Raw genomic sequence first — 24,246 nt, 5'->3', positions numbered from 1 at the left:
GGTTATTGTAAATAATGTTATGATAAACACGTGATGCAGGTATTTTTAGTTCATGTTTTTGTTTTCTTTGGATAAATATCTGGAAGTGAAATTGCCAGATCTTATGGTAGCTCCATTTTTAATTCTTTGAGGAACCTCCACACAGTTTTCCAGAGTGGTTGCATCAGTTTGCATTCCCACCAACAATGCATCAGGGCTCATATTTCTCTACATCCTCATCAACACTTAGTATTTCTTGTCTTTCTGATATTCTCATTTTAACAGATAGGAAATGATATCTTGTGGTTTTGTTACGCATTTCCCTGGATTAATGATGTTGAGCATCTTTTTAAGTACCAGTTGACTATCTGTACGTCTGCTTTGGAAAAATGTTCAGATCTCTGCCCATTTTTTAATTTGGATTTTTCTTTTTTTGCCCTTGAGTTGTATGAGCTCTTTATATATTTTGGATATTAGTCCCTTGTCAGTTACATGATTTACATATATTTTCTCTCACTCAGCAGATTGTTTTTCATTTTTTTTTTCATTTTGTTGATGATTTCCTTTGCTGAGCAGAAGCTTTGTAGTTTGATATGGTCCCACTTATTTACTTATGCTTTTGCTGTCAGATTAAAACACACACACACAAATACACACACACACACACACACACACACTACCATGGTTGATATCAAGAAGTTTACTACCTATGTTTTCTTCTAGGAGTTTAATGGTGTCAGGTCTTACACTCAAGCATTTGGAATTAATTTTTAATCCATTTGAGTTAATTTTTCTGTATCTTATGATCTTATAATAAGATCCTGGTCTAGTTTCATCCTTTTGCATGTAGCTGTCCAGGTTTCCCAGCACCATTTATTGTAGAGAGAATGCTTTCCTCATTGTGTATTCTTGGTTATTTTGTCATAAATGAATTGGCCATATATATGTGGGTTTATTTCTTTTTTTTAAAAGATTTTATTTATTTATTTGACAGAGAGAGAGATCACAAGTAGGCAGAGAGGCAGGCAGAGAGAGAAGGGGAAGCAGGCTCCCCCTGAACAGAGAGCCCGATGCGGGGCTGGATTCCAGGATTCTAGGATTATGACCTGAGCTGAAGGCAGAGGCTTAACCCACTGAGCCACCCAGATGCTCTGTTCTGGACTCTCTATTCTGTTTCAGGGATCTGTGTGTCTGTCTTTATGCCAATACCATTCCGTTTAAATTGCTTATAGCTTTGGACTAAGCTTGAATTTATCAAAGATTTCCAGAGGAGGAAATAAAACCAGTGGCTCTTTCTCTTTAACTAGAGGATGATGCCCAATTATTATTGCTATTACTATAACTATTGAAGTTTATAAGCCATTTGTAATTACAAAATGGCATGGTGCTTTGTGGGGCGTGCTTCCTGACCTGGTGCCAACTTGTGAACTGTTAGTGTCTGGTCCTTGCTGAGGTAAGTGCAGAACTCAAGAAATGGTGTCTCAAAAGTTCTAGAGACATTTGACGTTGTCATAGGACCAGTGGTACAGCCCGGGGTCAGACTCAGTGTGTTGAAGGCAGTTCAAGCTACAGACCAGCTGTGCCCCACAGGAAAGACCACACCTCCTCCCACAATGACCTGGAAAGAAACAAAACTGGTGCTGCCTCACAGATGGCCTAAGCTGGTGGCCTTCTGACCAGTCCTCCTTTTACAGCTTGAAAACAATAGCTTGGGGAAACTGCCACCAACTGATGGTGGAGTCTTGATAGGAGTAGAGTTGGAATGACAATTTGATTTCACACCTGATGCCTCAGCCGTGTCTCATAACAACCTCCAACCAACCAGGTGCTCCAAAGCCAAGACTAATGCTGGAGAAACAGAAGACTCCAGCTCAAGTATAGGGTCTTGGGAAGTTTGGGTGGTCACCGTTTCCTTTGCTTCCTACAGAAACCTAGTAAGAATCCTGGAAGTGTCTCTGTAGAAGGGAGAAGTATAACTTCCTATGATTTATAAGAACACCCAACACCAGATTGGACCTGTACTGAGAAGTGATGAGATCTGCATTTTTGCATATTTTTATTGGACGATCAAGAAAAAAAATGTGTCAAACCAGAAGTGGAGATAGTCTTACTCACGCACTGTTTGGGGTGCCGACCCTGTTGTAAGCACTGTTGTTGGTCCTGAGAACACACACTCCATTCGGCCACATACTTGTCTTCAGGGGTTTATAATCTGGTGGGAGGGACAGATGACCCAATAGACTCCTTCCGTCATCCTATAATGTATGCTGTTATGTAATACACATGTAATATATAAAATGTAATATCTTCCATAATTACACATCTAATTTTCAAGTGGGTGCTCGCTTCGGCAGGACATAGAATAATAATTTTCAAGTGGTCATAAGAGCAAAAAAGAGAAAGAAAGAGAGCAAGAGGCCAGAGGTGCAGAGAGAAGGCCTGTCTGAGAAGGTGACATTTAAGCAGAGACTTGATCACAGAAAGGTTTGATGCGTGATGTGATGGGTGGTGGCCAAGGGGCAGACATGAGAGTGAGACCTTGCTAGGAAAGTGGGAAGGGCTTAGTCAGGGAGGTGACTAACCCCAGCTGGGGGTGTGAGGGGTCAGGCTGGCGCCACAGGAGACTGGCATGGGATGTTGTAGGCACAGACAAAATCAGGCAGGGAATGCTCTGTATTTGGGAACCCCAGGCTATGTAAGGTGTTGAGTAGAGTGAGGGGTTTGTGTCTGGGGATGCAGTGGGGAGAACAGGTGCTGGGAAAGAAAGGAAGAAAAGCCTTATGGGTGATGTGAAGTTGTTTGGACTATAGCCTGATGGGAACAGAGAATATGGAGGGAATTTTAAGCATATGATATGATCACATTTGCTTTTAGAAAGCTCTCTGTGGGAGCAATAGAAAGAATGAGTGGAAGGCAAGGTGTGGAGGCAAGTGAGGAGACCATAGGAGAGACCCAGGCGGAATGTGTCGTCAGAGAGGAGGGGCAGATCGGACCCAGACAAGCATGGGATCATTAGGGTTTGCTTACTGGTGGATTGGACATGGTGGATAAGACCAGGAACTTCTAGGTGTAACAGTGCTATTAGACAGCCCCCCCCAGAAGGGAAACTGTAAGTGAAGTAGGTTCAGCTGGGACAGATGGTGTTGAATCTATTAACTGGGGGTGACTACAAGACATGCAGGTGCAGGTCCCAACTGAGTAAGCCATTGGAGACATATCTTACCTTTCTTTACTGGGATTTGCCAATGGGGACAACAGCTGAGTCACCTGTAGAGTGGTCATCAACAGGATGCCTATGGAGATGATTTCCAACTGCTTGTTTCACATCTCTGAAATCAAGATGTGCCTGTGGCCATAATTTCTTGGGGACATTGTTGGGACAACAGTGTGTGCTCTCCACCACATTTATGGCATGTTTTGTTCACACATAACAGAGGGCACTGTTTTATGTGTTTTATTTCCTGTGACTCATTTTCACTCAGAATAACGTGTTAGACAAGCACTGTTGTTCATTTTCCAGATGGAGACGTGAAGGCACAGAGAGGTAAAGTGACTTGCCAAGGTCACAGAGTGCCTAAGTGGCAGAGGCCAGATTCAATCCAGGCATGTTGGAGGCAAGATTCAGGCTGACAACCACCACAACATACCTGTCCTCAAGCCGGAGGCTCTACCAATCCCTAGTGTCCTCCTGATCTTTACCCTCCAGGCCTTCCACCATTTCCTGAGTGAGGAGCACGGAGGTCCGGCAAAAGGTATACCTTTATGTCCAGAATATTTTTTCTCTTTAGTTCTCTCATGGCGCTTTCAGGAGGATCACACACATGCCCTAGGTCAGCCATTTTGGATCAGAGTTGTTTACCAGAACATGGCAGGAAGAGAGTGCCAGGGGAATAAATAACCAGCCTGGAGTGTGCCATGAAGACCAAGGAGAGCCAGGACCTGTTCTCGTAGGCACAGCTCTGGCTGACAGCAGCGCTTTCCAAACTCAGGGCTGCAACCCTTCAGTGGGTTGGGAAATTAGTCAGTAGATCGTAACCGGCATTCCTTCCAAATAATGAAAAAGGACAGAAGAGACTAGGCCATGTAGGGGGTATATTACATGGAATCTGGGTAAGTTATGTGGGTGCATATATATTTGGGTCATGACATAAATGTGCTTTTTATTGAATGTCTGGAAAATGCTGAGCCAGAGCACCCTTTACTGGGCAGTCCGTGGCCAAACACACACTCACTGAACTATGTATGGTAGCTCCCCTCCCCCTTACCTGTGGTATCAGTTACCCATGGTCAAGGGCGGTCCAGAAGTGGATGTTCCTCCTTTTGACAAGTCAAAAGGTCAACAGCAGCACAACGAATGCTATGTCATTCCCCTCAAATCATCTCATCACGTGGGCCTTTTATCATCTCACATCAGCACGAGAGTGATGTACTGAAACAGTACAAATAAGATATTTTGAGAAAGAGACACCACATCCACACAACTTTTATTACAGTATATTGTTATAATTGTTCTATTTCATTATTTATTTTATTTATTTTTTAAAAGATTTTATTTATTTATTTGACAGAGAGAGACACAACAAGAGAGGGAACACAAGCAGAGGGAGTGGGAGAGGGAGAAACAGGCTTCACACTGAGCAGGGAGCCAGATGCAGGGCTCGATCCCAGGACCCCTGGATCATGACCTGAGTCGAAGTTAGACGCTTAACCAACTAAACCACCCAAGAGCCCTCATTGTTAGTTATTGTTGCTAATCTCTTACTATGCCTAATTTATAAATTAAACTTTATCATAAGTATGTGTGTAGAGAAAAAAACATAGCATATATAGGGTTTGGTATTGTCTGTGGTTTCTGATGTCCATGGGGGGGGGTCCTGAGAATATACCCCAGTGGAGAAGGGGGGACTACTGTATTTTGTTCTCTAATGAACTGATATAGGCGTACACCTGTGTACTTTAACTACACACATCTATGCTCAGTGCATTGACAGGAAATACAGTATTTCTGCGGATCTGTAGCTTCGACCAGAAACCTGCTCTATCATGATTTGGGGGGTTGGTGGCATGTAGATGGTAGCTTGTCCAAATGGAAGCTTTAGCAAGAGACAAAATCATCTGGAGAAAGTGTGTGAATGATCAAAGAGAAGAGGGTAGAATCTGGGGAACCATTTACTTAAAGGCAGGGGTATTGGAAAAGGAGCTCACAAGACACAGACAAAGACGTGGCAGGGAAACCAGGAGGATGTTGGCATGGGAGCCAAAAGAGGAGAGAGTTTGAAAAGCCAGGAAAGGTTTAAGATTGTCAAATGTGGCAGGAGGTCAAGTTAGGGAAGAGCTGGAAGGCACACGTTGAATTGAGCAACATGGAGTTCCTTGGTGACTTTGGTTGGTGCCTTCAGTCTGTGGTGGCCACTGGACTGTGGGGGACTGAATGGTGACCAGGGAAGACAGACACAAGGGAGGAATGGGCAGCTCTTCCAAAATGTTTGGCAATGAAATGGGGAGGGCAAGAAGGTATCGGCCAAATGGGGGATAACGGGCTCCTCCGGAGACAAATTTGGCCCTAGTGTTACAGAAAGACAAAATATAAGCTAGGCTTATAAGAAGGTGTCGGACATTTAGCCTCTGTTAGAAGGGATGAGATGAAGCTCTGGATTTGCAGCCCCAACCCCCATCCTCTCCGAACAGTCGGGTAAGAACTTCTGGTAATTGTGGAGACAAAATTGTAGAAGGGTGACAATGACTGCTGTTGCTCTGGTTACTTATACAAGCAGTGGTCAAGTTTATTTGGGAATTATGATTCCAAATTGTAATGCACAATACAATCAAAATCCCAGAGTTTGGAGGAGGAAAAGAAAAAGAGGATGAAACGGTAGCCAAAAGAAAAATGACATTGGTAGGCTATCAGCATTAGTGCTCTCACTGCATAAAGAATAATGAAATAAAAGGGACGCCTGGGTGGCGCAGTTGGTTGGACGACTGCCTTCAGCTCAGGGCGTGATCCTGGAGTCCCGGGATCGAGTCCCACATCAGGCTCCCAGCTCCATAGGGGAGTCTGCTTCGCTCTCTGACCTTCTCCTCGCTCGTGCTCTCTCTCACTGTCTCTCTCTCTCAAATAAATAAAATAAAAAAAAATCTTAAATAAAAAAAGAATAATGAAATAATGGACTGTATTCTGAAAACAGACAATGCCATGGGTAACAGATAGAATCCAACAGGTCAGACTGAATTTCTTCTATTTTTACAATGAAAACCATACTTGAAATTACTTTTGATTTGTCTTTTGGCTTTACCACACTTTTGCGAGAATTCGGATGTAGGAAGCTTATCGCTGACATTCACTAGTCAAGATAAGATTTCTCTGTTCAGGTTCCTGGGCCCTAGGGACTATCATTATCACAGCCTCAAGGTAGGTTACCAGGTGTTGCATAATTATTGCCACATCTAGTCTGTAAGGACTAAGGAAATATGCATCTGAGCATAAATATTTGTATTTAATCTTTGCTTCCCTTGGGGGGGTGAAGAATATTGGGACCTCTGATAAAGTCATCTTATTTAACAAACTTTGGGCATAAAGATCATTTTCAGAGATGAAGGAACTATATATAATTCCTAAAAGAAACTTTCTCCAAATCAGAGAGCAATTTAAGAAAGTGTGAAGTTATGAAGAAAAGATATTGATGAATCTTCCTTAGGTTGCTTTCACAGTAGTGAGTAACTGCCTTAAGGAAAAAGCTCCTCTCTTGTGTTCTAGAACATTCTCAGACCATTCAAGTCACTAAAAACCATTCATTGTTTTTGATTAACCAGCATGTGAAAAATCTTGTCTAAAAAGTTTAGAAATGAAAGTGCTTGCCTTGAACAAAAATGAATAGTCTTGAAGATGAAAAATATTGCTGGTTTTGCTGAATATAGTCATCTATGTAAGGGGTCTCTGGCCTGTGAATAAGCCCCTTACTCCCAAATATTTTGAAACATGGAATTAAAGTGTGCATGTGTGTGTGTTTGTGTGCATGTGTGTGTGTGTATCTGTCTGTCTGTGTGTGTCTGTGTGGTGGGGAATTCCCTCCGAGTGTATATCATGTCCTGGGTGGGGCAAGTGGATTTACAGGAAAAGGAACTTTCATGTTAGTTCAACTCCTAATTGTAAGTCAAGGTGACTCATTTGGGCCACTGAAGGTCAGTGTATGTGAGGGAAGACACTGACTGACTCCTCACTGGCTATTTTCCTACAAGTGAAGATGCCAAAAACCCTAAGTTTCTTCTTACATATCTCTTAGTACCTGTCATTTTTGAAGTCGTAAGAGAAAGCTGAGTTTTAAGCACAAAGGAAAAAAGGATCCTACACAGTGAAAAAAAAAAATTGACACAAGAATTTCTCAGAAAGAACTTAGTGAATTTTTATAAACTCTTTGAAGTTGTTCTTGAATGACTGAACTCATTGTCCAGAGACTCAAAGGAGCTGGAATTGGTTGGAATTTTCCACTCTTTGCCATACTCTTGGATCATAGGCACAATTTTTCAAAATATTGGTAGAGCCTGGTCCTAGTGCCAGAATGAGGGGCAGATTTTATGTAGTTTTCTCCTTTGCTAACTAATTTTAGCTGGTTTTGTTTTGATTGAAATTCTCCTGGTTGGTTCAGCCAGTTAAAGCTGGTGCTAGCTAACTTGGACCAGGGCCAGATGGCTGGAGACAGACAAGCTTATTCTGTCATTGATCACCACCGCCTTCCACCCTTTTCCTCCCCGCCAGCAGAGGTGCTCACCCTCTTGGCTACCCACTCAGAATTTAGAACAACCTCTGATGCCCCAGGCAGGTGGGTGTGGAGGTGATGTGGAAAACAGTCATCAGTCTCTAGGGGCCAATCCTGGTAGATGTCTGTGAAAAGTTGGGTGGGGAACCTAACTTGAGGACAGCTGGCTTCTGCCATGGGGAAGAAAGGTTTCAGCCTTGACCCCCTCTAATGGTGATAGGACTCCAGGGCCCCCACACCAGCCATCCCATTTCACACAATTCCCCACTAGATCCTTTCCTTTCACTCTTCAGGGCCTGCCTTGTCCTGCTGATGAACTTCAGGCATGGAACTTTTGGGGGAAAATCCCTTCTCAGGCTCTTGGTGAAAACATTAAAGGGATGGAACAAAGGTGATCATAAATCTGGGTAGAGCAGACCTGCACACCAGTTGACTGCAGAGCCAGAAAAGCTGGGGAGAAAATTTCTGGTTATGTCTTTTATTTCCCTTTGCAGCTGTTGGTCTAGAATCCCACAGGGGGGATACCCTAGAAAATGCTCAGAAGAAATCTACTTTATCTACTTTCCTTCCGAGAAACTTTTTTGAGTAGCTGCTGGTAAACCTCACCAGCTTTTTCAAAAAGTTCTTGAAAGCCACTTAACTGTGTTGGAGCACCTTTGTGTTTTCTTTCTGTTGCCTGAACAGAAATGCAATGCACAGGAGACATATAGTAGTGTCTCCCTATAATTTTACACACATACACATGCACTTTTCTGTTTATAATTTCCCTCCCCATCTCTTTGCCCTAAACCTTATAATAAGCTCATTCATTTGTAACTCTACTTGGCAGCCTGATGTTTTCAGAGTAAAATTAGTGCAGTGGCTTTCCCCGGTAAAAAGAGGTAGCTTGGCAGGGGTATTGAGAGAGAGGAAAGCAAACTAGTCAGGGAATACAGTACTAGAAATGTAAGCCCAGTGAACAGCACTGACTCCTTTAGAGAAATGTTTGCTGTCTGGAGGTCCCCAGCCTCTTAGCCAAGCGGTGGATCAAGCCTGCGGTCCTTTAGATACAAAGATATAAGAATGCTCTGTCTCCGAATAAACAGACACTTTGTAAGGAGAGAAAAACTGGTCTGAAGAGAATTTCTCAGGCGCTTTGATCGTCTGATTGCACAAACATCGCCTCGTCAATTTTTCTCACAATCTGAGAGAGGAAGTGGCATGAATAGGAATGTGTTTGGAGCTGGAGGGTGGGGCCAGGAGGGAGAGAGACGCTTCCCCGCCACCCGAAGAGAGAGAGGCAAGAAAAGCTTCGCGAGGAACCTGCGGCGCCGTCCCTCCGCGCGTCCCTCTCCCGGCGGAACCCTGCCCCCGGGGCAGCGCGGGGCCGACGCCGCAGGAGGCGGCGGGTAGCGTGCGCTCCGGCACCGCTGGGGGCGAAAAGCGCAATTCCGCGTCTCTGGCAGGAGAGGACACCGTCATCCGCGCGGCGGACCATCTCTGCCACCAGACCCAAGACAGCCCTCTCCGGTGTCTACGCGCGGCGGCTGCGCGTGCCTGCGCGCACACATTCCCGCCTCCGCGCGCCGCTCCCACGCCCCGGGCCCAGTGCCTGCGACGCGCCGGATCCGCCTCCCCGGGCTGGAGCGAGAGGGTCCTCCGCGGCGTCTTTAAGGCTGCGGTCCCCGCCCCTGCCTCTTCCCCGCCCTCCCCCGCCCGTCCTCCTCGCTGTCGCCTCGGCTCCTCCCGACCTCCCCTGGAGCCGGGCTGCCGGGCGTGCGCGGCGCGCGGAGCAGGTGCGGGCGAGCCCCTCGCATGCCGCTGCCCGGCCGGAGGTGGTAGCGGCGCCGGGCGCGCTCCGCGCGCCCCTCCTCCGGGCAGCACTCGGGCTCTGGCGCGCGCGGGGACATGTCGGTGGCGACGGGCAGCAGCGAGGCGGCCGGTGGGGCCGGCGGCGGCGGCGGCGCGCGGGTTTTCTTTCAGAGTCCCCGGGGCGGCGCCGGCGGCAGCCCGGGCTCGAGCAGTGGCTCAGGCTCCTCCCGGGAGGACTCGGCGCCGGTGGCCACGGCGACAGCGGCGGGGCAGGTTCAGCAGCAGCAGCAGCAGCGACGCCACCAGCAGGGAAAAGTGACAGTGAAATACGATCGCAAGGAGCTTCGGAAGCGGCTCGTGCTGGAGGAGTGGATCGTGGAGCAGCTGGGTCAGCTGTATGGCTGCGAGGTACCTGAGCGCGGGGCCGGGAGGGTCGTGGGCCTCCCTCGCCGCTCGGTGCCCACACAGGAATTCTCTGTCCCTGGGCCCCTGACTCCCTGGGACCCAGCTCTGGGAGCTAGGCGCAGGGCGTTCTCTCTCCGGGGTGCCCTCTGGCGCCGGGGCGCGACAGTTGGGACGCTTCTGCCTGGGTCCAGATGCCCGGTGCCCTCAGAGGTGCGGGGCCCCTTGGATGGCAGTAAGGAAGGATGTGTTTTGCTAAGCACATTGCTTTTCTCGGAGCCGGGGGGGGGCGGCGCTTCTAGGCTCCAGAGGCAGCTCCACGCAGCGGGGCTCAGAAGGGCTCACACCAGCTGCGCCTAACCCCACAAGAACAGTTCTTAACTGCTGAGATCCTAGCAATCCCGGCTTCTGTGGAGAGGGAGCAGGGAAGGGACCTGAAAGCTGCTTATCGGAGAGGAGAGGTTCTGGGGATCTCAGAGGACCTCTTGGTTCCTGAAATTCTACATCAAAATCAGGAGATGAACGCTTCTGCAACCAGCCCCGACGCGCGTCCCCATAATTTATCCTTGCATTTCCCCAAGCGGCACACGTTAGGCTTTGTTGAAGCAGATTTTAAACCCCTTGGTCGAGCTCGGTTACTCCCATTGATGGGAGCCGAGGGAGGGCCTTGGGCAACCTGGAAAGGTGCCTGGATGAAAGGAAGGCTCCGCGGGTGGTTTGCGCGATGCTCGGAATCCTCCAGCTTCCCTCCGCGAGGACCCTGTGACTTCCCACGGTTCAGGGGCTAAGGTTCACACCCGAGTCCGACGGCTGCAGAGGTGCCTGGTGTTAGGAGGAAGATTTAGAATAAGCTGTAGCAGACGTCTGCTAGAAAAATGCCTGAAGCCAAAATGATTGCCCAGGAGAGTCTTTAATAACAGCGATTCTGAATGAAGTATTGTACTTCTCTTAAGGGCGTGGAGTTTGGGAAGGGTGGGAAAATGGAGGGAATTAATAATTAAGGAGACGGCTTCTCAGTTAAAGCAGGTTCGTGTCCATAGGGCTGCTAACGCTGTTCAGGAAAAAAAAAAAAAAAAAAAAAATGAGAGCCGGATGAACTCATTGGCTTTTCTCCTGGTTTGGGGTATTCTGTTTTTCACACATTTTATGGCCTATTGTGAACACATCCTTTCCTTCACGTTCTCATGGCAGGAGGCAACAGCATCCTCATTAGGGACTACTGATGAATGATCAGCATATAATGAAGCTTGACTATATGACTAATGGGCTTGTAAAAATATATTTTTTCTCCAGCCTGGCTCTTACAAAAAGCCATCTTAATTGCGTAAATAAAAACTGGCCAACACAGGAAGTGTTCCTGGGATTGATTTTTTTTTTTTTTTTTTGTAGGAAGTTGCCAAAACTCTTGCAAGAAACACTATTTGATTTAGATGGGATGACTGTTGGGTGGATGGATGTGCTCGGTCTTGCCTCTGTAGAATCCAGTTAATTTTCATTTATTTCATACTGACCTTTATACTCCATTTTGGATTTGGAGAAGATTTAATAGAAATACTGCTGTTGAAATTCACAGTGCTTGAGCAGCACTCCTTTTAGGGAAGACTAATTAGGGGTAGTTGGGGGGAAGCTAGAGAGTTCCAGCCCCTTAGCAGATTGGCAAATCAAAAATCTTAAAAATTCTTCAGAATAATTGGTGGAGGGGGGGATGGTGGATTGGATGTTCACTGTATTGAATGTGTAGGTTAAAAATATATTGGAAAGGGTAAACATGACCTTGAATCTTTTCCCTGTACATTTCGTTTCCCGTTTTAGACCTTCTGACCTACAGCGAACTAGAGATTTGAGAGGGGGCTCTGTGCCGTCAGTGTGCCATTACAATGTGGCAAGTGTTCTCTTCAAGTTGTTTGCTCTCTCACTGTAGGTTGAAGGAATATTGGTCATTGAGAAGGTTGTTGGCAGTTTGTAATTAATTACTAAGCTGACAATACAGCTTCCCTTAATGACAAAAAGTATGTGTGCTCCTAAGTAGACATATAAAGAATTGTTTTCTTCCCTCTATTTCTGCACTGGTGGGGCTCTATTTTTAGCTTAGTTTCTCTGGTCTGGTAGTCTTTTCTTGCTGATGGCTTCAAGTATTTCAGCCTCTGCTCTTAATCGAGAGGGACTGTCCCGGGCTAATAGCTCTGAATTTCATGAATACAGAGGGTAGGGACTGTCCCTTTTACACTTAAAATTGGTAATGTTGTCAAATTTTCATTTCATGCAATTGACACAGAAGGCGAATTTGCCAGACTTCAAACTGGCCAGAGGCCTGAGCTTTCTGCCAAGCTGGGGGAGATGATGAACCCCTATTTAATTTCAGAAGAATGTCTATCAGGCCGGTCAGCAGTTGGAAGACTTGTCCTTTTCGGCATAGAAAATAGTGATCTTTTGGAGAGGCGTAAAGCACGATGTTTAAATCAGGAGTGGGAAGGAAGAAATACACAGAACACCTTCCTGGCTGTGGTCTGAGTTCGAAGTTTGCAGTGACCGTCGATTCTATATGGAGAAAAATCTAGAGACGGCATGTGTGGAGTGCTTATTAAGCGCTGCTCTCCACACTGTGTGCCGACTAATTGATTTAGTCTTTACGACAACCCTATGAAGAGGGTGCTGTTATCTGCTTTACAGACGAGGAAACTGAGACACAGAGTCAGCGGCTCTCCCAAGCCTGCAGAGCTGGTGAAGGGCAGGGCACGGGGATGGCAGTATGAACCCACCGGCTAAGCACCAGGCCTGCCTCGTAAGTTTGCAGGGGCCCAGGCAAAGAGAACAGATGGAGGCCCTCAAAGCAGAGGTCTACATATTTAAAGATAATGCAGTTGTAACAAGCATGATATAAAATTTACTCTGTTTGCCTACCTTGACAGTGATATCTCGACACAGTGACCTGGAAGGCTAAGAATTTTGAATTCTTGGACTTCCCAGGGCTCACAGCTGGTATGCAGCTGGAGAATCCCCAGGCCTTGGGCATGCTTTCTTTTCTTCCCGCGGTACAGTCTCACCTGGTGAAGAGCATTGTGTCCACTCCCATACCCACTCTCTGTCTATACCCTCTGTCCCTCTTTGTCATACCTTCGGCTCAGACCAGTGGTGGCAAAGGCCCCCTTGGGGGGACAGATCCAGGAGGAGCCTATTCATGCGCTGGAAATGGCTTGGTATTGGATCAGGAAACTCTGGGGAGCGGTAGTGGGGCCTGAAAGGAGAGGGGCGGGTGGGTCCAGTGGGTCCTGGGAACTCTGCAGTGGGGCTGGGTGTGGGGGGATTAAGACCCAGGACCATGGCCCTTCCTACCCAGTGTAAGGACAGTATTGCGGCACACCACATCAAACAGGCTTTTGGATGTATAGAGAAGTGTTTTTTCTAAGTTCTGAAATGCTTAGTTATGTTTATAGTTATTTTCCATTTCATCTTCTTGTACAGATAGTTAAATTTTCCAGCCAGGGATTTGGTTATAATGGAACTGTTAGAGGATGGATCTGTAGCCACATTGAAGGATTTCTGTTTTGAGACATTTTCATATCTCGTCCAAACCCAGACAGTTTTTAAGAACATTTGAAATCTGGCACTGCATCTCCTTTGACAAGTATTGCAAGATGGGTAAGTCATAATCATTTTTTCTCATCTTGCCCAGCATCCAGATAACATCTGTACTTCCAGTGTTGCAATTTGGTTTGCTTTGGAAATAAAAGCCTGTTGTTAACCTCAGATTATTGCAATTCCTGTAGCAGCTCCCCGTAAACAGACTTGTGCGCGGAGGGCATTTCCTCGGTTACCCTGAGGGTCCACTTAGGCTTTCCCTTTGCAGCTGTCTGCATTTTATTTTTTTTTTATTTTCAAAGATTTTATTTATTCACTGGAGAGAGAGAGAGAGAGAAAGGGAGAGAGAGAGAGACAGCGGGAGAGGGAATATAAGCAGGCAGAGTGGGAGAGGGACAAGCAGTCTTCCTGCCAAGCAGGGGGCCGAGGCAGGGCTGGATCCCAGGACCCCGGGATCATGATCTGAGCCAAGGGCAGACGCTGCACGACTGAGCCACCCGGGCGCCCCAGCTGTCTGCATTTTAAAATGTGGTTCCTGTCATGTTTGCCTATTCCCTGACTCCCTGTCATTGTTCGTTCTGCAAATCAGTGTTTTTCCAAATGTTTTGATGGTGACCCTAGAAAGAAATAGCCTTTAGACTGCTGCCTGACACACGGGCACATGGATGTATGAAAGACACATGGATTCACAAAGCAGCGCTCAATATTACTGTGGATGCTAGAGAAAAAATGACAAGTGTCATCCAAAATAGGACTTTATTCATGTTTAAATACAATATTCTGTTCTATTTCTTTTTCCAGAATTGCTGGTTGTGACTCTCTAAGTTGATTTTAGGGGCACTTGGGTGCCTCAGTCAGTTAAGTGTCTGATGCCTGATTTTGACTCAGGTCAGATCTCAGGGTTGTGAGATCGAGCCCCACCTCCCACTCTGTGGGGGGGAGCCTGCTTAAGATTCTCTCTCTCCCTCGCCCTCTCCCTGCCAGCTCATGCTCTTTTTCTCTCTAACAAAGTAAGTTAATTTAAAAAATAAATAGATTCCATAACATTTTTGGACAGCGGCATGCAGTTTTAAAATTACTCTTTGAGGGGCACGTGGGTGGCTCAGTCAGTTAAACGTTTGACTCTTGATTTCAGCTCAGGAAATGATCTCAGGGTGGTGAGATCGAGCCCAGCGGCAGGCTGCATGTTCAGCAGGGAGTCTGCCCGAGATTCTCTCTCTCTCCCCCTTTGTCCCTCTCCCCCTCTGTCTCCCTAGAATAAATAAATATATGTTAAAAAAAATACTCCTCCAGAAAGAAAAACCTAAACATATGTAATAGAATTAGCTGGTGTTTATTAAATGCTCTCAATGCATCAAGTATGGTTCATGTAGTCCTAGTCACAGTTTCCGATATTCTCATTTTGTGGGTATAGAAACTGAGTCCTGGAGATGCCAGAAAGTTGCCCCAGGGCCCACGGCTGAAACGTGCCCATGCAGGTCCATGTCCCCCCATCCCTTCCCCATGCACCGACTGCTCCTCAATGCAGGACAGCGCTGGGCACCTTCCATGAACTTCCGTGTACTGTCTACTCCCCGGAAGTGGCTGTTGGAGCCCCTGAGTTGGCTGATCTTGCGTGTACAGGGAAATCCCACCATCAGGGAGTTGTTCTTATGCCTGGATGAGGCTTCTAGTTTGAAGTTCAGGTCCTTGTTTTGTATATGGAGTCCCACTCTACGACATCACCTTCTCCTGATTTGCTGTTTTCTTAGTACCTGAGCCAGAAGGTAGAATCTGTTGCTGAGAGCTTGGTTTGTGGATTATTTGGTGAAGCATCATGGGTTTGGGTATTGGATGATGAATAGACTTTTTTAAAAACCTGCTTTTTTTTTTTTTAAATCTCCATAAATGCAATCTGTAAGGAATCAATGAAGCATGTTGGAAGTCTATGAATAAAAGAATTCTCCATTGCCAAGGGAAGAAAAGTACTTCACATGCTTCCCCTCAGAACAGAGTTAGGGAAATTCGGGGTGAAGGCGGCAGTTAAGAGAGTCAGTGCTCCACTGCTTGAAGAGCCTGAAGTCTCATCGTGACCCAGCATTCAGTGGTCGTGAGAGCGTAGGCAATTTTCATAACCTCTTGGAGCCCCATCTTCCCCTTCTATTTAAGGGGATCACCCTGCCCTCTCGGCAGGGTTGTTGTGTGGACCAGATGGGAAAGGCATGGAACATAGATCCGGAACACAGTAGGTATGCAGTTGCCCTTGTACCTGGAACCATAACCAGCCACTATCACTTATTCTCTGTCATGTGGGCAGAGGACAGGAAGGAAGAGAAAAGGCATTCACATCTGTTTGCTGGTAGAACTTGGAGAAGATGAGTGGATACTTGGGGTCAGGGATGTTGGTATGTGTTTGAACTTGAACATGGGCAAATCGTCTATCATTCCCTTTCCTCCTAGAATCTTCCTTATTCTGGAAGTTCCAGTGGGTTTTCTTGCATGTATAGAGAAATTATACTTCAATCTGCATTAATTTTCTCTGCGCCTGTCCTGGTGCGGTAGAGCACAGTTCTTCAGTCATTAAGCATTTACTGAAATGAATGAAAAAGAGTCAATCACCAGAAAACATGTTTTAGCATTGAATGAGTTGGTGGCCTTTCTTTGTTAAGAGTCACAGCTAGGAAAAGAAAAACCAGATTTATGGTTTTGTTACAGTAATCCATATCCCACTCTTGCATTATTACTGTTTTATTTCAGCGTTGTTGAAAAGTACACCTACCTTCATTGACTTATTTGCTCCAAACAGGAGTTTACAAATTGTGGTTGCAGTGCATTGATTTTTTTCAGCTTAGATCGAGGGAATTCTTTTGAGAATCTGATGTTCCCCGTGTCTCCCGCCCACCCTCTTTCCCTCTGCTTCTGCTGTGCCCCTGACACACCAGCTCTGCCTTGGGTTCTTGCCTGGGATTCACGTTTTTTTGCTTCCAGGGTCTTTTGCTTTTCTCCCAGCTCTGAAACCAGCTGCTCTTGGCCAACCATGCCTCACTGACTGCGCTCCTCAGAGGAGCTCCTGTTTGGAGAGGAGGGAAGAGCCAGGTCTGCATGGTTTCTTCCCACTGTGGGCACCATCTCATTTTGCCGTTTACTCCCTAGTCTCCCCAGGCCGTGCTTGATTATTTTACAGCTATTTCAAACCATCATCTGCCTTTTCAAGGCGACTTTTCCCTGCTCTTTCCTTCCCTGCGGCCCAGTGCTTGGCCCCGTCCTGCACCAGCCAGTGCGGACGCCCAGGGCCCTCTTTCCTTCATCACTCTCCTGCCTGGGATGGGTTTGCAGCCCAGCTCCCTGCTAGAACCAGGAACAGCCATTGCCTGCCATGAAAAACACTTCCCTTCCTCAATCCTGTATCCCTTCTGGTTGCTACTCTTACTATCTATTTTTCTGGATCCTTCTCCAGACACTGTTGATGCTCCACAGCTGCCCTGAGGACCGTGCTGTTTTTCAGTCCAGGGGGACCTCATGAGTCTTTATTTTCCCTGGACTCCTGCCTCTGTAGGCACCCTTTGCCACTCCTTGGGGAAACCTTTGGCTCCAGGGGCAGCCTCGCTGGGTCTCCCACTCCGCCAGCCCCCTTCTGGGTTCTTTCTCTGTCCATTTCTTTGGTCTGATGTTGCACAGGGTCTGTCTTTGGGCCCCTGCGCTGCCTTCTGTGATGATCCCCCCACCCACCCCGCACACTCTCTCTGGGTGGTACGAATATTCCCGTGGCTTCAGTTGCTGGCCATATGCTGACAGCTCTTCAATCTGTATTTTTAGCCCAGATTAGTTTTCTGAGGACCCGACATACTCAGAGAGTTTTGAAATGGACATCTCCAGGGACACCTAAGTGGCTCAGTCGGTTAAGCATCTGCCTTCAGCTCAGGTCATGATCCTAAGGTCCAGGGATGGAGCGCCACATCGGGCTCCCTTCTCAGCAGGGAGCCTGCCTCTCCCTTGCCTGCTGCTCCCCTTGCTTGCGCTCTCTCTCTCTCTCTCTCTCTCTGTCAAATAAATAGATAAAACCTTAAAAAAAAAAAAAAAAGAAAGAAATGGACAACTGCACTTAGATGCTCCATGGAAACCTCATGGTTCCCTGGCTGGCAGATGAGTTTACCCTCCTCTGCAGACCCCCTCTTCTTCCTCTGCAATCGTGGGGCACCAGAGAAGCTGTGACCTGTCCCTGTCTACGATCATGCTGACCCCAAGGCACATAGCTGTGATGCTGCCACTGCACCCAGCAGCTCCATTTATTGAGCCCCTACTGGATACCCCATCCTTGCAGTAACTCTGCAAGGAATAGAGCTATGGAGGGCTTGACCAATAGGCTCCGGTCAGAGGCCATGTCCTTCTGGATGACAGAGTCAGGAACGGATAGTGGTCTCTGGTTCCTGGGCCGGGACCTCCCCCTCGGAGCCCTCCCCTTCAGCTGTCCCTCACTGTGGCCATTCAGAGTGTTTTCTGAAATCCATACTGGATCCTCCTATGGCCCATGGGCCTTCATGGCAAAAGCTGAGCCCTCAGGCTGCAGCCAGTGCTCAGGGGCTCGCCCTGCCTGCTGCCTCTGTAACCCCATCTCTTGCCCTGTCCCCTTCCCATGAGATCCTCATGCAGGGCAGACAGGACCCTTTCAGACTTGCTTCTCCTCCTGCCAGACCATCTCTCCCTACCTCTCCTACCTCACTTGTCCACCTGTTACCTGTTCTTCAGGTTCACCCTTGGTGTATCTCCTCTAGAAGCTTCTCTGGTACGTCCCCTCATGGCAGCCTGTCTGACTGGCCTCCAGGAGCTTGTGCTTCCTTCCCCCTTTCTTGGAACACGTCTGTAATCCTGTCTCTTACAGCTTCATGAGGGTATGATCTTGGGGGGGTCCCTGAGGCCCCAGTGTCTCTCACACACCTGGGTGCCCTAAGGTGTCTAGCACCTGGCCCTCAAGTGAGTGTGACCGAAACTCGCCCTCCAGACCGTCTTCTGGAACTGTGCGTTTCAGAAAGACACACCTCAATTAACTGCACTAATGTCATTTGGATCTGCCTGGGTTATAAGTCTACTTTTTCATTGTTGACTCAAAGTTTCAGCTCACTCCCCTGGTTGTGAATTATATCTGTGCATCCCTATGAACCCGGGAATGGCAAGGAAGTGGCAACGGAATAAAGCACAGAGGCAGGGGGATGAAAGTCTTCTGAGGACGTAATCACAGGTTACTGCCATTCTTCTCTATAATTTTATATTTTCACTATGTACAAGAATCCTGTTTTATTTGCACAGTCATTGTTCATTTCTCTGAGAGTGGCTTTGCTTGCTGGGCCAAGAGGGGGCGAGCTCTTTTCCATCAGGAGATAAGATTCAGAGCAACAGGCTCATGCAAGTCTTATTAGGACAGGGAATGAGAGCCAAGATTCCTGCGTCTGCTTCAAAGTTTCGGCCAGTAAGGTCTCACCAGGTTTTTCTGAGTCAGGACTGGTGCTCTGGAAATCTGTTTCACTGTGTAAAACCTGAGAAAAAAGAAGACACCGGAGTGCAGGTTCATCTCTAACACATGACTTTATGGTTGAGGAAAAAAAATGATCAAAGAAGGGCTTTTCCTTTTTTGAAGATTCCTCAGGGCCAACGTGGAAGGAACTTTGGGAGATTGATGGATTGGTGGGTTGGTTGATGGGGTTCATTCAATTCCAGCAGATATTTGCAAAATGAGGAGAGGGGACTAGGAAGCCTTTGTCCTTTAACATTGTGTAAGGGCAAAGTAAAAGAAAGGAATTCTTCCTGTTACAGGAGAAGAATGGAGGTGTCCATGTGATCGAAGGCCTATGAGGGCAGAGCCTATGTCCTGTTTGCGGTTGTCTTAGTTCAGTACGTTCCTTTACTACATAGTGACTCTGTGCTGCTTCTTTTGCTCAAAGCCCTTTCACAGGAAAGGATATGATAAATTTGTTCACTTGAAAATGTAAATGACTAAGCACACTTTAATTATCTATAGGAAGTAGGGCTTTAAGTAAGACAAAGTAATCTCTTAAGCGAACTTCAGGAATCAATGAACAGGAATCAATGAATATATTATTTGTGGGCTCTGGAACCTTCTTGGCATTTATGAAATCTATGGACTCAAAGCACGTCCATTGTTCCCAGGATGTCATGGGAAGAGACCCCGGCCTGTGGGACTTGAACTAGTTGGGCTGCTGCTTAATTAGCTGGATGGTCTTGGCAAGTCATATTCATGCCAGACTTCTGTTTTCAGGTTTTCTTTCCTTATCTGAAAAAATGAGGGTGGTCTAGGGTTTTTAGGCTGTACGCTTCAGAGCTTCTATGATAAGGGTGCCCTGCACTGCAGAAAATGGGGTTTATTGAAGACAGGGTGATACTTAAAGTGGTAACTGAAGAGTCTTTCTCTCTTAAGGCAAATGTGAGACAGGCATTAGGCTAGTTCACCAAAGGAGCATCCACTTGCACAAGAGCCAATTCCAGTCGCTCAAGTGAGAGTGTATCCATCCTTCCCTTGGCGTGGTCTCCTGGGTGACATGGCTTGGATAGGAAGAATCAGATTGAGAAGCCTTTTAAAACACCTTATTTCCAACTCTTGATCTCAGCTTGATGGTTTACATGGCAACTGGTCATATCTGACACTCTAGTACATAAATATGGGTGACTTGGATTAATCTGGTGTGTTTACATACCATATACACAGTTGAAATGTAGCATGTAAGTTAAAGAGAAATACTGCACAATGTTTCTTAAAAGGAAAATACTCTGCTGTGGTGAAATTACTTAGTTTCGCATGACATCATTCTGTGATGTCTTTTAAGCTTTTTGGAAAGAGGTACCATTTGTAGAAAAATCCTGATTTGGGCTAAATATGGATTTTTAAAAATATGAATGTTGTCCCTTTTTATATTTTTATGAGAAAGTAGTAGAAAATTGCTTTTGAAAATGGGCTTCTCTTTAAATGTTGAAATATGTGTAATAAGCATTCCAAGTTTAAGGAGACTGTAATTCCTTGTATGTTTTTTAGAACCATCTCCTTTCAATGATTGTAAATAAATTCTCAAAACATCAAAAAAAAAAACAAAAGAAAAAAAACAAAACACCTTATTTCCCTCCTCCAGCACTTCCCACTATTGACTTCTAGGTTAAATTTGAAATCTTGACACTGCTGATATCATAGGTATCCTAGATAGGATGTTGCCTTTTAAAGAAAAATTTAATTAGGTTAACCTTTAAGAAGAGCTGGCATATTTGACTTAAAAATTTTTGGTGTCTAACTTATAATATTGGCTCTTGGGAGGCTTTTCCTCTTCCTTTATTTGTCCTTTACCTTGGCCGTTCACAATTAACTAATAGTGGTATTTATTTTTAACTTGCGTTGATATAAAATGAGCATCTGAGAGGGAAAATAGTAGCAACTTTAGGAAATAAATTTTTTTTAATTTAATTTTTTTAAAAAGATGAAGTAGCCTAAAAAAGGGGCTGAAGAAATCTGTATAAACAAATTTATTTTCGCTGGGGAATTTATCCCTAGAATGACATTTTATAGTTAGTTTGAGAATGAGCATGACACAGGATAGAAAAAAAAATAAATTGAGATTTTTCATGCACAGTTCTGGGGGGGGAGTGGAAAGCAGAATTTTTTGCTCTTAATAATATTTGTTTATTTTGTATGATGATGCAATCCGTAAGGCAATTCATCAGATAACCCTTTCAATCCATGCAAAGACTCTGTCATATAAGTAGCTACCTCATTTTTTAAAAAGATTTATTTATTTGAAAGAGAGAGAACACAAGCACGGAAGGGAGGGTCAGAAAGAGAGAGAGAGAGAATCTTAAGCAAACTCCCAGCCTAGTGCGGGCTCAGTTCCACAACCCTGAGATCATGACCTGAGCTGAAATCACGAGTCAGATGCTTAACGGACTGAGCCACCCAGGTGTCCCAGTAGCTACCTCATTTTTAAAACAACAGAACTGAGGCTCAAGGGCATCTGAGTGGCTCATTCGGGTAAGCATCTGACTTGGACTCAGGTTATGATCTCAAGGTTCTGGGATCGCACCCCGAGTCCGCACCTGTGCTCAACGGGGAGTCTTCTTGTCCCTCTGCCCCTCCCCCCACTTGTGCTCCCCCCCTTTCAAATAAATAAAATCTTAAATAAAATAAAACAACAGAACTGAGGCTCAGAGAGACTCAGTTCCACGCCCGAGTGTAAGTTACTGGCAGGAAAAAGAGGAAGATGTGCACTTGGAAACCATGACCTCGAGGGTCACCTCCCACCACCCTGGTCATTTCCAGCTATTCTAGAACGTCTGCCCCCGTGCCTTGAGCAGAGTTCTTGTGCCTAATCATTGGATACATTTCCAAACATGCTTCATCTTAGTTGAACAGTTTACAGGATTCCATTCTATGTTTATTCCCAATTCATTAGATGAACCATCAACAGGATTCAGCCATTTCTTTGGAAAAATTCAAATCTATCAATTCTCAAGTCTATATCCTAGGAAGGGTACTGCGTATTTCTTGGATGGCCAAGTCTGCACAAACAGTATACGGGAGCCCTTGTGCTCTTCAGCTGTCCACACAGATGGAGTTTTCAGGTGAAGTTGGAAACTCACTTTAAATAAAGCATTGGTTGCACAGTGGGTATTTTCTCCAACCTGTTTGAAAGCATCAGCTCTTACCTGTCACGTGATAGAAGTAGAGAAACGAGGCTTCTAAATAAAATGTGCAGACGTCTTACCAGCTTCCTTCGCTTCTGTTAACGGATACTTTTGCCCTGAGCTGCTTTTTCAATCATCTGTTAATATCTTTTACATTTTATGTGTCAGTCGTACAATGGATGTTAGATGCTCCATTCATTTCTGCAGATGTTAAAAGAATCCGATCTGTTTCAAGCCAAAGAGGTAAGGTGTTGAGATTTCAGATTGGTAAAGATGATCTTTCTGTTTGGTTCTTAGGGCCAGTGCTCGACCTAACAATTCTTTTTTTTTTTTTTTTTTTCCAATTTATTTATTTTCAGAAAAACAGTATTCATTATTTTTTCACCACACCCAGTGCTCCATGCAAGCTGTGCCCTCTATAATACCCACCACCTGGTACCCCAACCTCCCAGCCCCCCGCCACTTCAAACCCCTCAGATTGTTTTTCAGAGTCCATAGTCTCTCATGGTTCATCTCCCCTTCCAATTTACCCAAAAGCACATACCCTCCCCAATGTCCATAAGCCTACCCCCCTTCTCCCAACCCCCCTCCCCCCAGCAACCCACAGTTTGTTTCGTGAGATTAAGAGTCACTTATGGTTTGTCTCCCTCCCTATCCCATCTTGTTTCATGGATTCTTCTCCTACCCACTTAAGCCCCCATGTTGCATCACCACTCCCTCATATCAGGGAGATCATATGATAGTTGTCTTTCTCCGCTTGACTTATTTCGCTAAGCATGATACGCTCTAGTTCCATCCATGTTGTCGCAAATGGCAAGATTTCGTTTCTTTTGATGGCTGCATAGTATTCCATTGTGTATATATACCACATCTTCTTGATCCATTCATCTGTTGATGGACATCTAGGTTCTTTCCATAGTTTGGCTATTGTGGACATTGCTGCTATAAACATTCGGGTGCACGTGCCCCTTTGGATCACTACGTTTGTATCTTTAGGGTAAATTCCCAGTAGTGCAATTGCTGGGTCATAGGGCAGTTCTATTTTCAACATTTTGAGGAACCTCCATGCTGTTTTCCAGAGTGGTTGCACCAGCTTGCATTCCCACCAACAGTGTAGGAGGGTTCCCCTTTCTCCGCATCCTTGCCAGCATCTGTCATTTCCTGACTTGTTGATTTTAGCCATTCTGACTGGTGTGAGGTGATATCTCATTGTGGTTTTGATTTGTATTTCCCTGATGCTGAGTGATATGGAGCACTTTTTCATGTGTCTGTTGGCCATCTGGATGTCTTCTTTGCAGAAACGTCTGTTCATGTCCTCTGCCCATTTCTTGATTGGATTATTTGTTCTTTGGGTGTTGAGTTTGTTAAGTTCTTTATAGATTTTGGACACTAGTCCTTTATCTGATATGTCGTTTGCAAATATCTTCTCCCATTCTGTCAGTTGTCTTTTGGTTTTGTTAACTGTTTCCTTTGCTGTGCAAAAGCTTTTGATTTTGATGAAATCCCAAAAGTTCATTTTTGCCCTTACTTCCCTTGCCTTTGGCGATGTTCCTAGGAAGATGTTGCTGCGGCTGATCGACCTAACAATTCTAATTAGTCAGCTGGTTTTTCTTCTGTTGGTGATGGGGTGTGGCAGCTCTCCGACAAGTCAGAGAAGATGAGTGAGTCATTGATTTGGTGCGAAAACAGGATTATGCTTGCCACAACGAAAAGAGCCTACAAATATTACAACTAAAAAATAAAATAACATGTACTGTCTCTGGTAGACAAGTGCCTTTTGTTAAGCTAGAATATCCCATTTCTGCAGCAAAGCCCAGATGGTTCAGCATTCAGGAATCTTCTGCCAGAAGCAGTTTATATGGATGGATGTTTAAATAAAAACGTGTGTATTTAGGTAAACAGAACATCGTCTAAACTAGCCTGAGACTTTAAACGCATTCAGCTGCCATTCATGTCTCAAACCTCTAGGATATTCGCATATAAAAATCAGAGAGGGAGAGTGGGCTGCGCTTTGTTAAGTGAAATATCCCAAGTTCGAATTAACTCGTTGCTCTAAAAAAGAAGAAAATGAGGAACTGGTCTGTTT

The 24,246-nt window shown here is 45.6% G+C and overlaps 1 protein-coding gene across 1 annotated transcript in view; it reads left to right on the top strand.

Annotated features, from left to right (window-relative positions):
* Positions 1–9,594: 9,594 nt before the first annotated feature.
* Positions 9,595–24,246, top strand: part of PPP1R14C (protein phosphatase 1 regulatory inhibitor subunit 14C) — a 78,500-nt gene continuing 63,848 nt past the window's right edge. Inside the window, exon 1 of the mRNA XM_044244105.1 lies at positions 9,595–9,932. Coding sequence (XP_044100040.1) covers positions 9,621–9,932 — 312 coding nt within the window. The 5' untranslated portion in view covers positions 9,595–9,620. The remainder of the gene's footprint in view (positions 9,933–24,246) is intronic.

The sequence above is a fragment of the Neovison vison genome, chromosome 1, assembly GCF_020171115.1.
Source record: "Neovison vison isolate M4711 chromosome 1, ASM_NN_V1, whole genome shotgun sequence".
NCBI classification, from domain to species: Eukaryota; Metazoa; Chordata; class Mammalia; order Carnivora; family Mustelidae; genus Neogale; species Neogale vison.
This window is presented reverse-complemented; position numbering and strand designations above follow the sequence as displayed.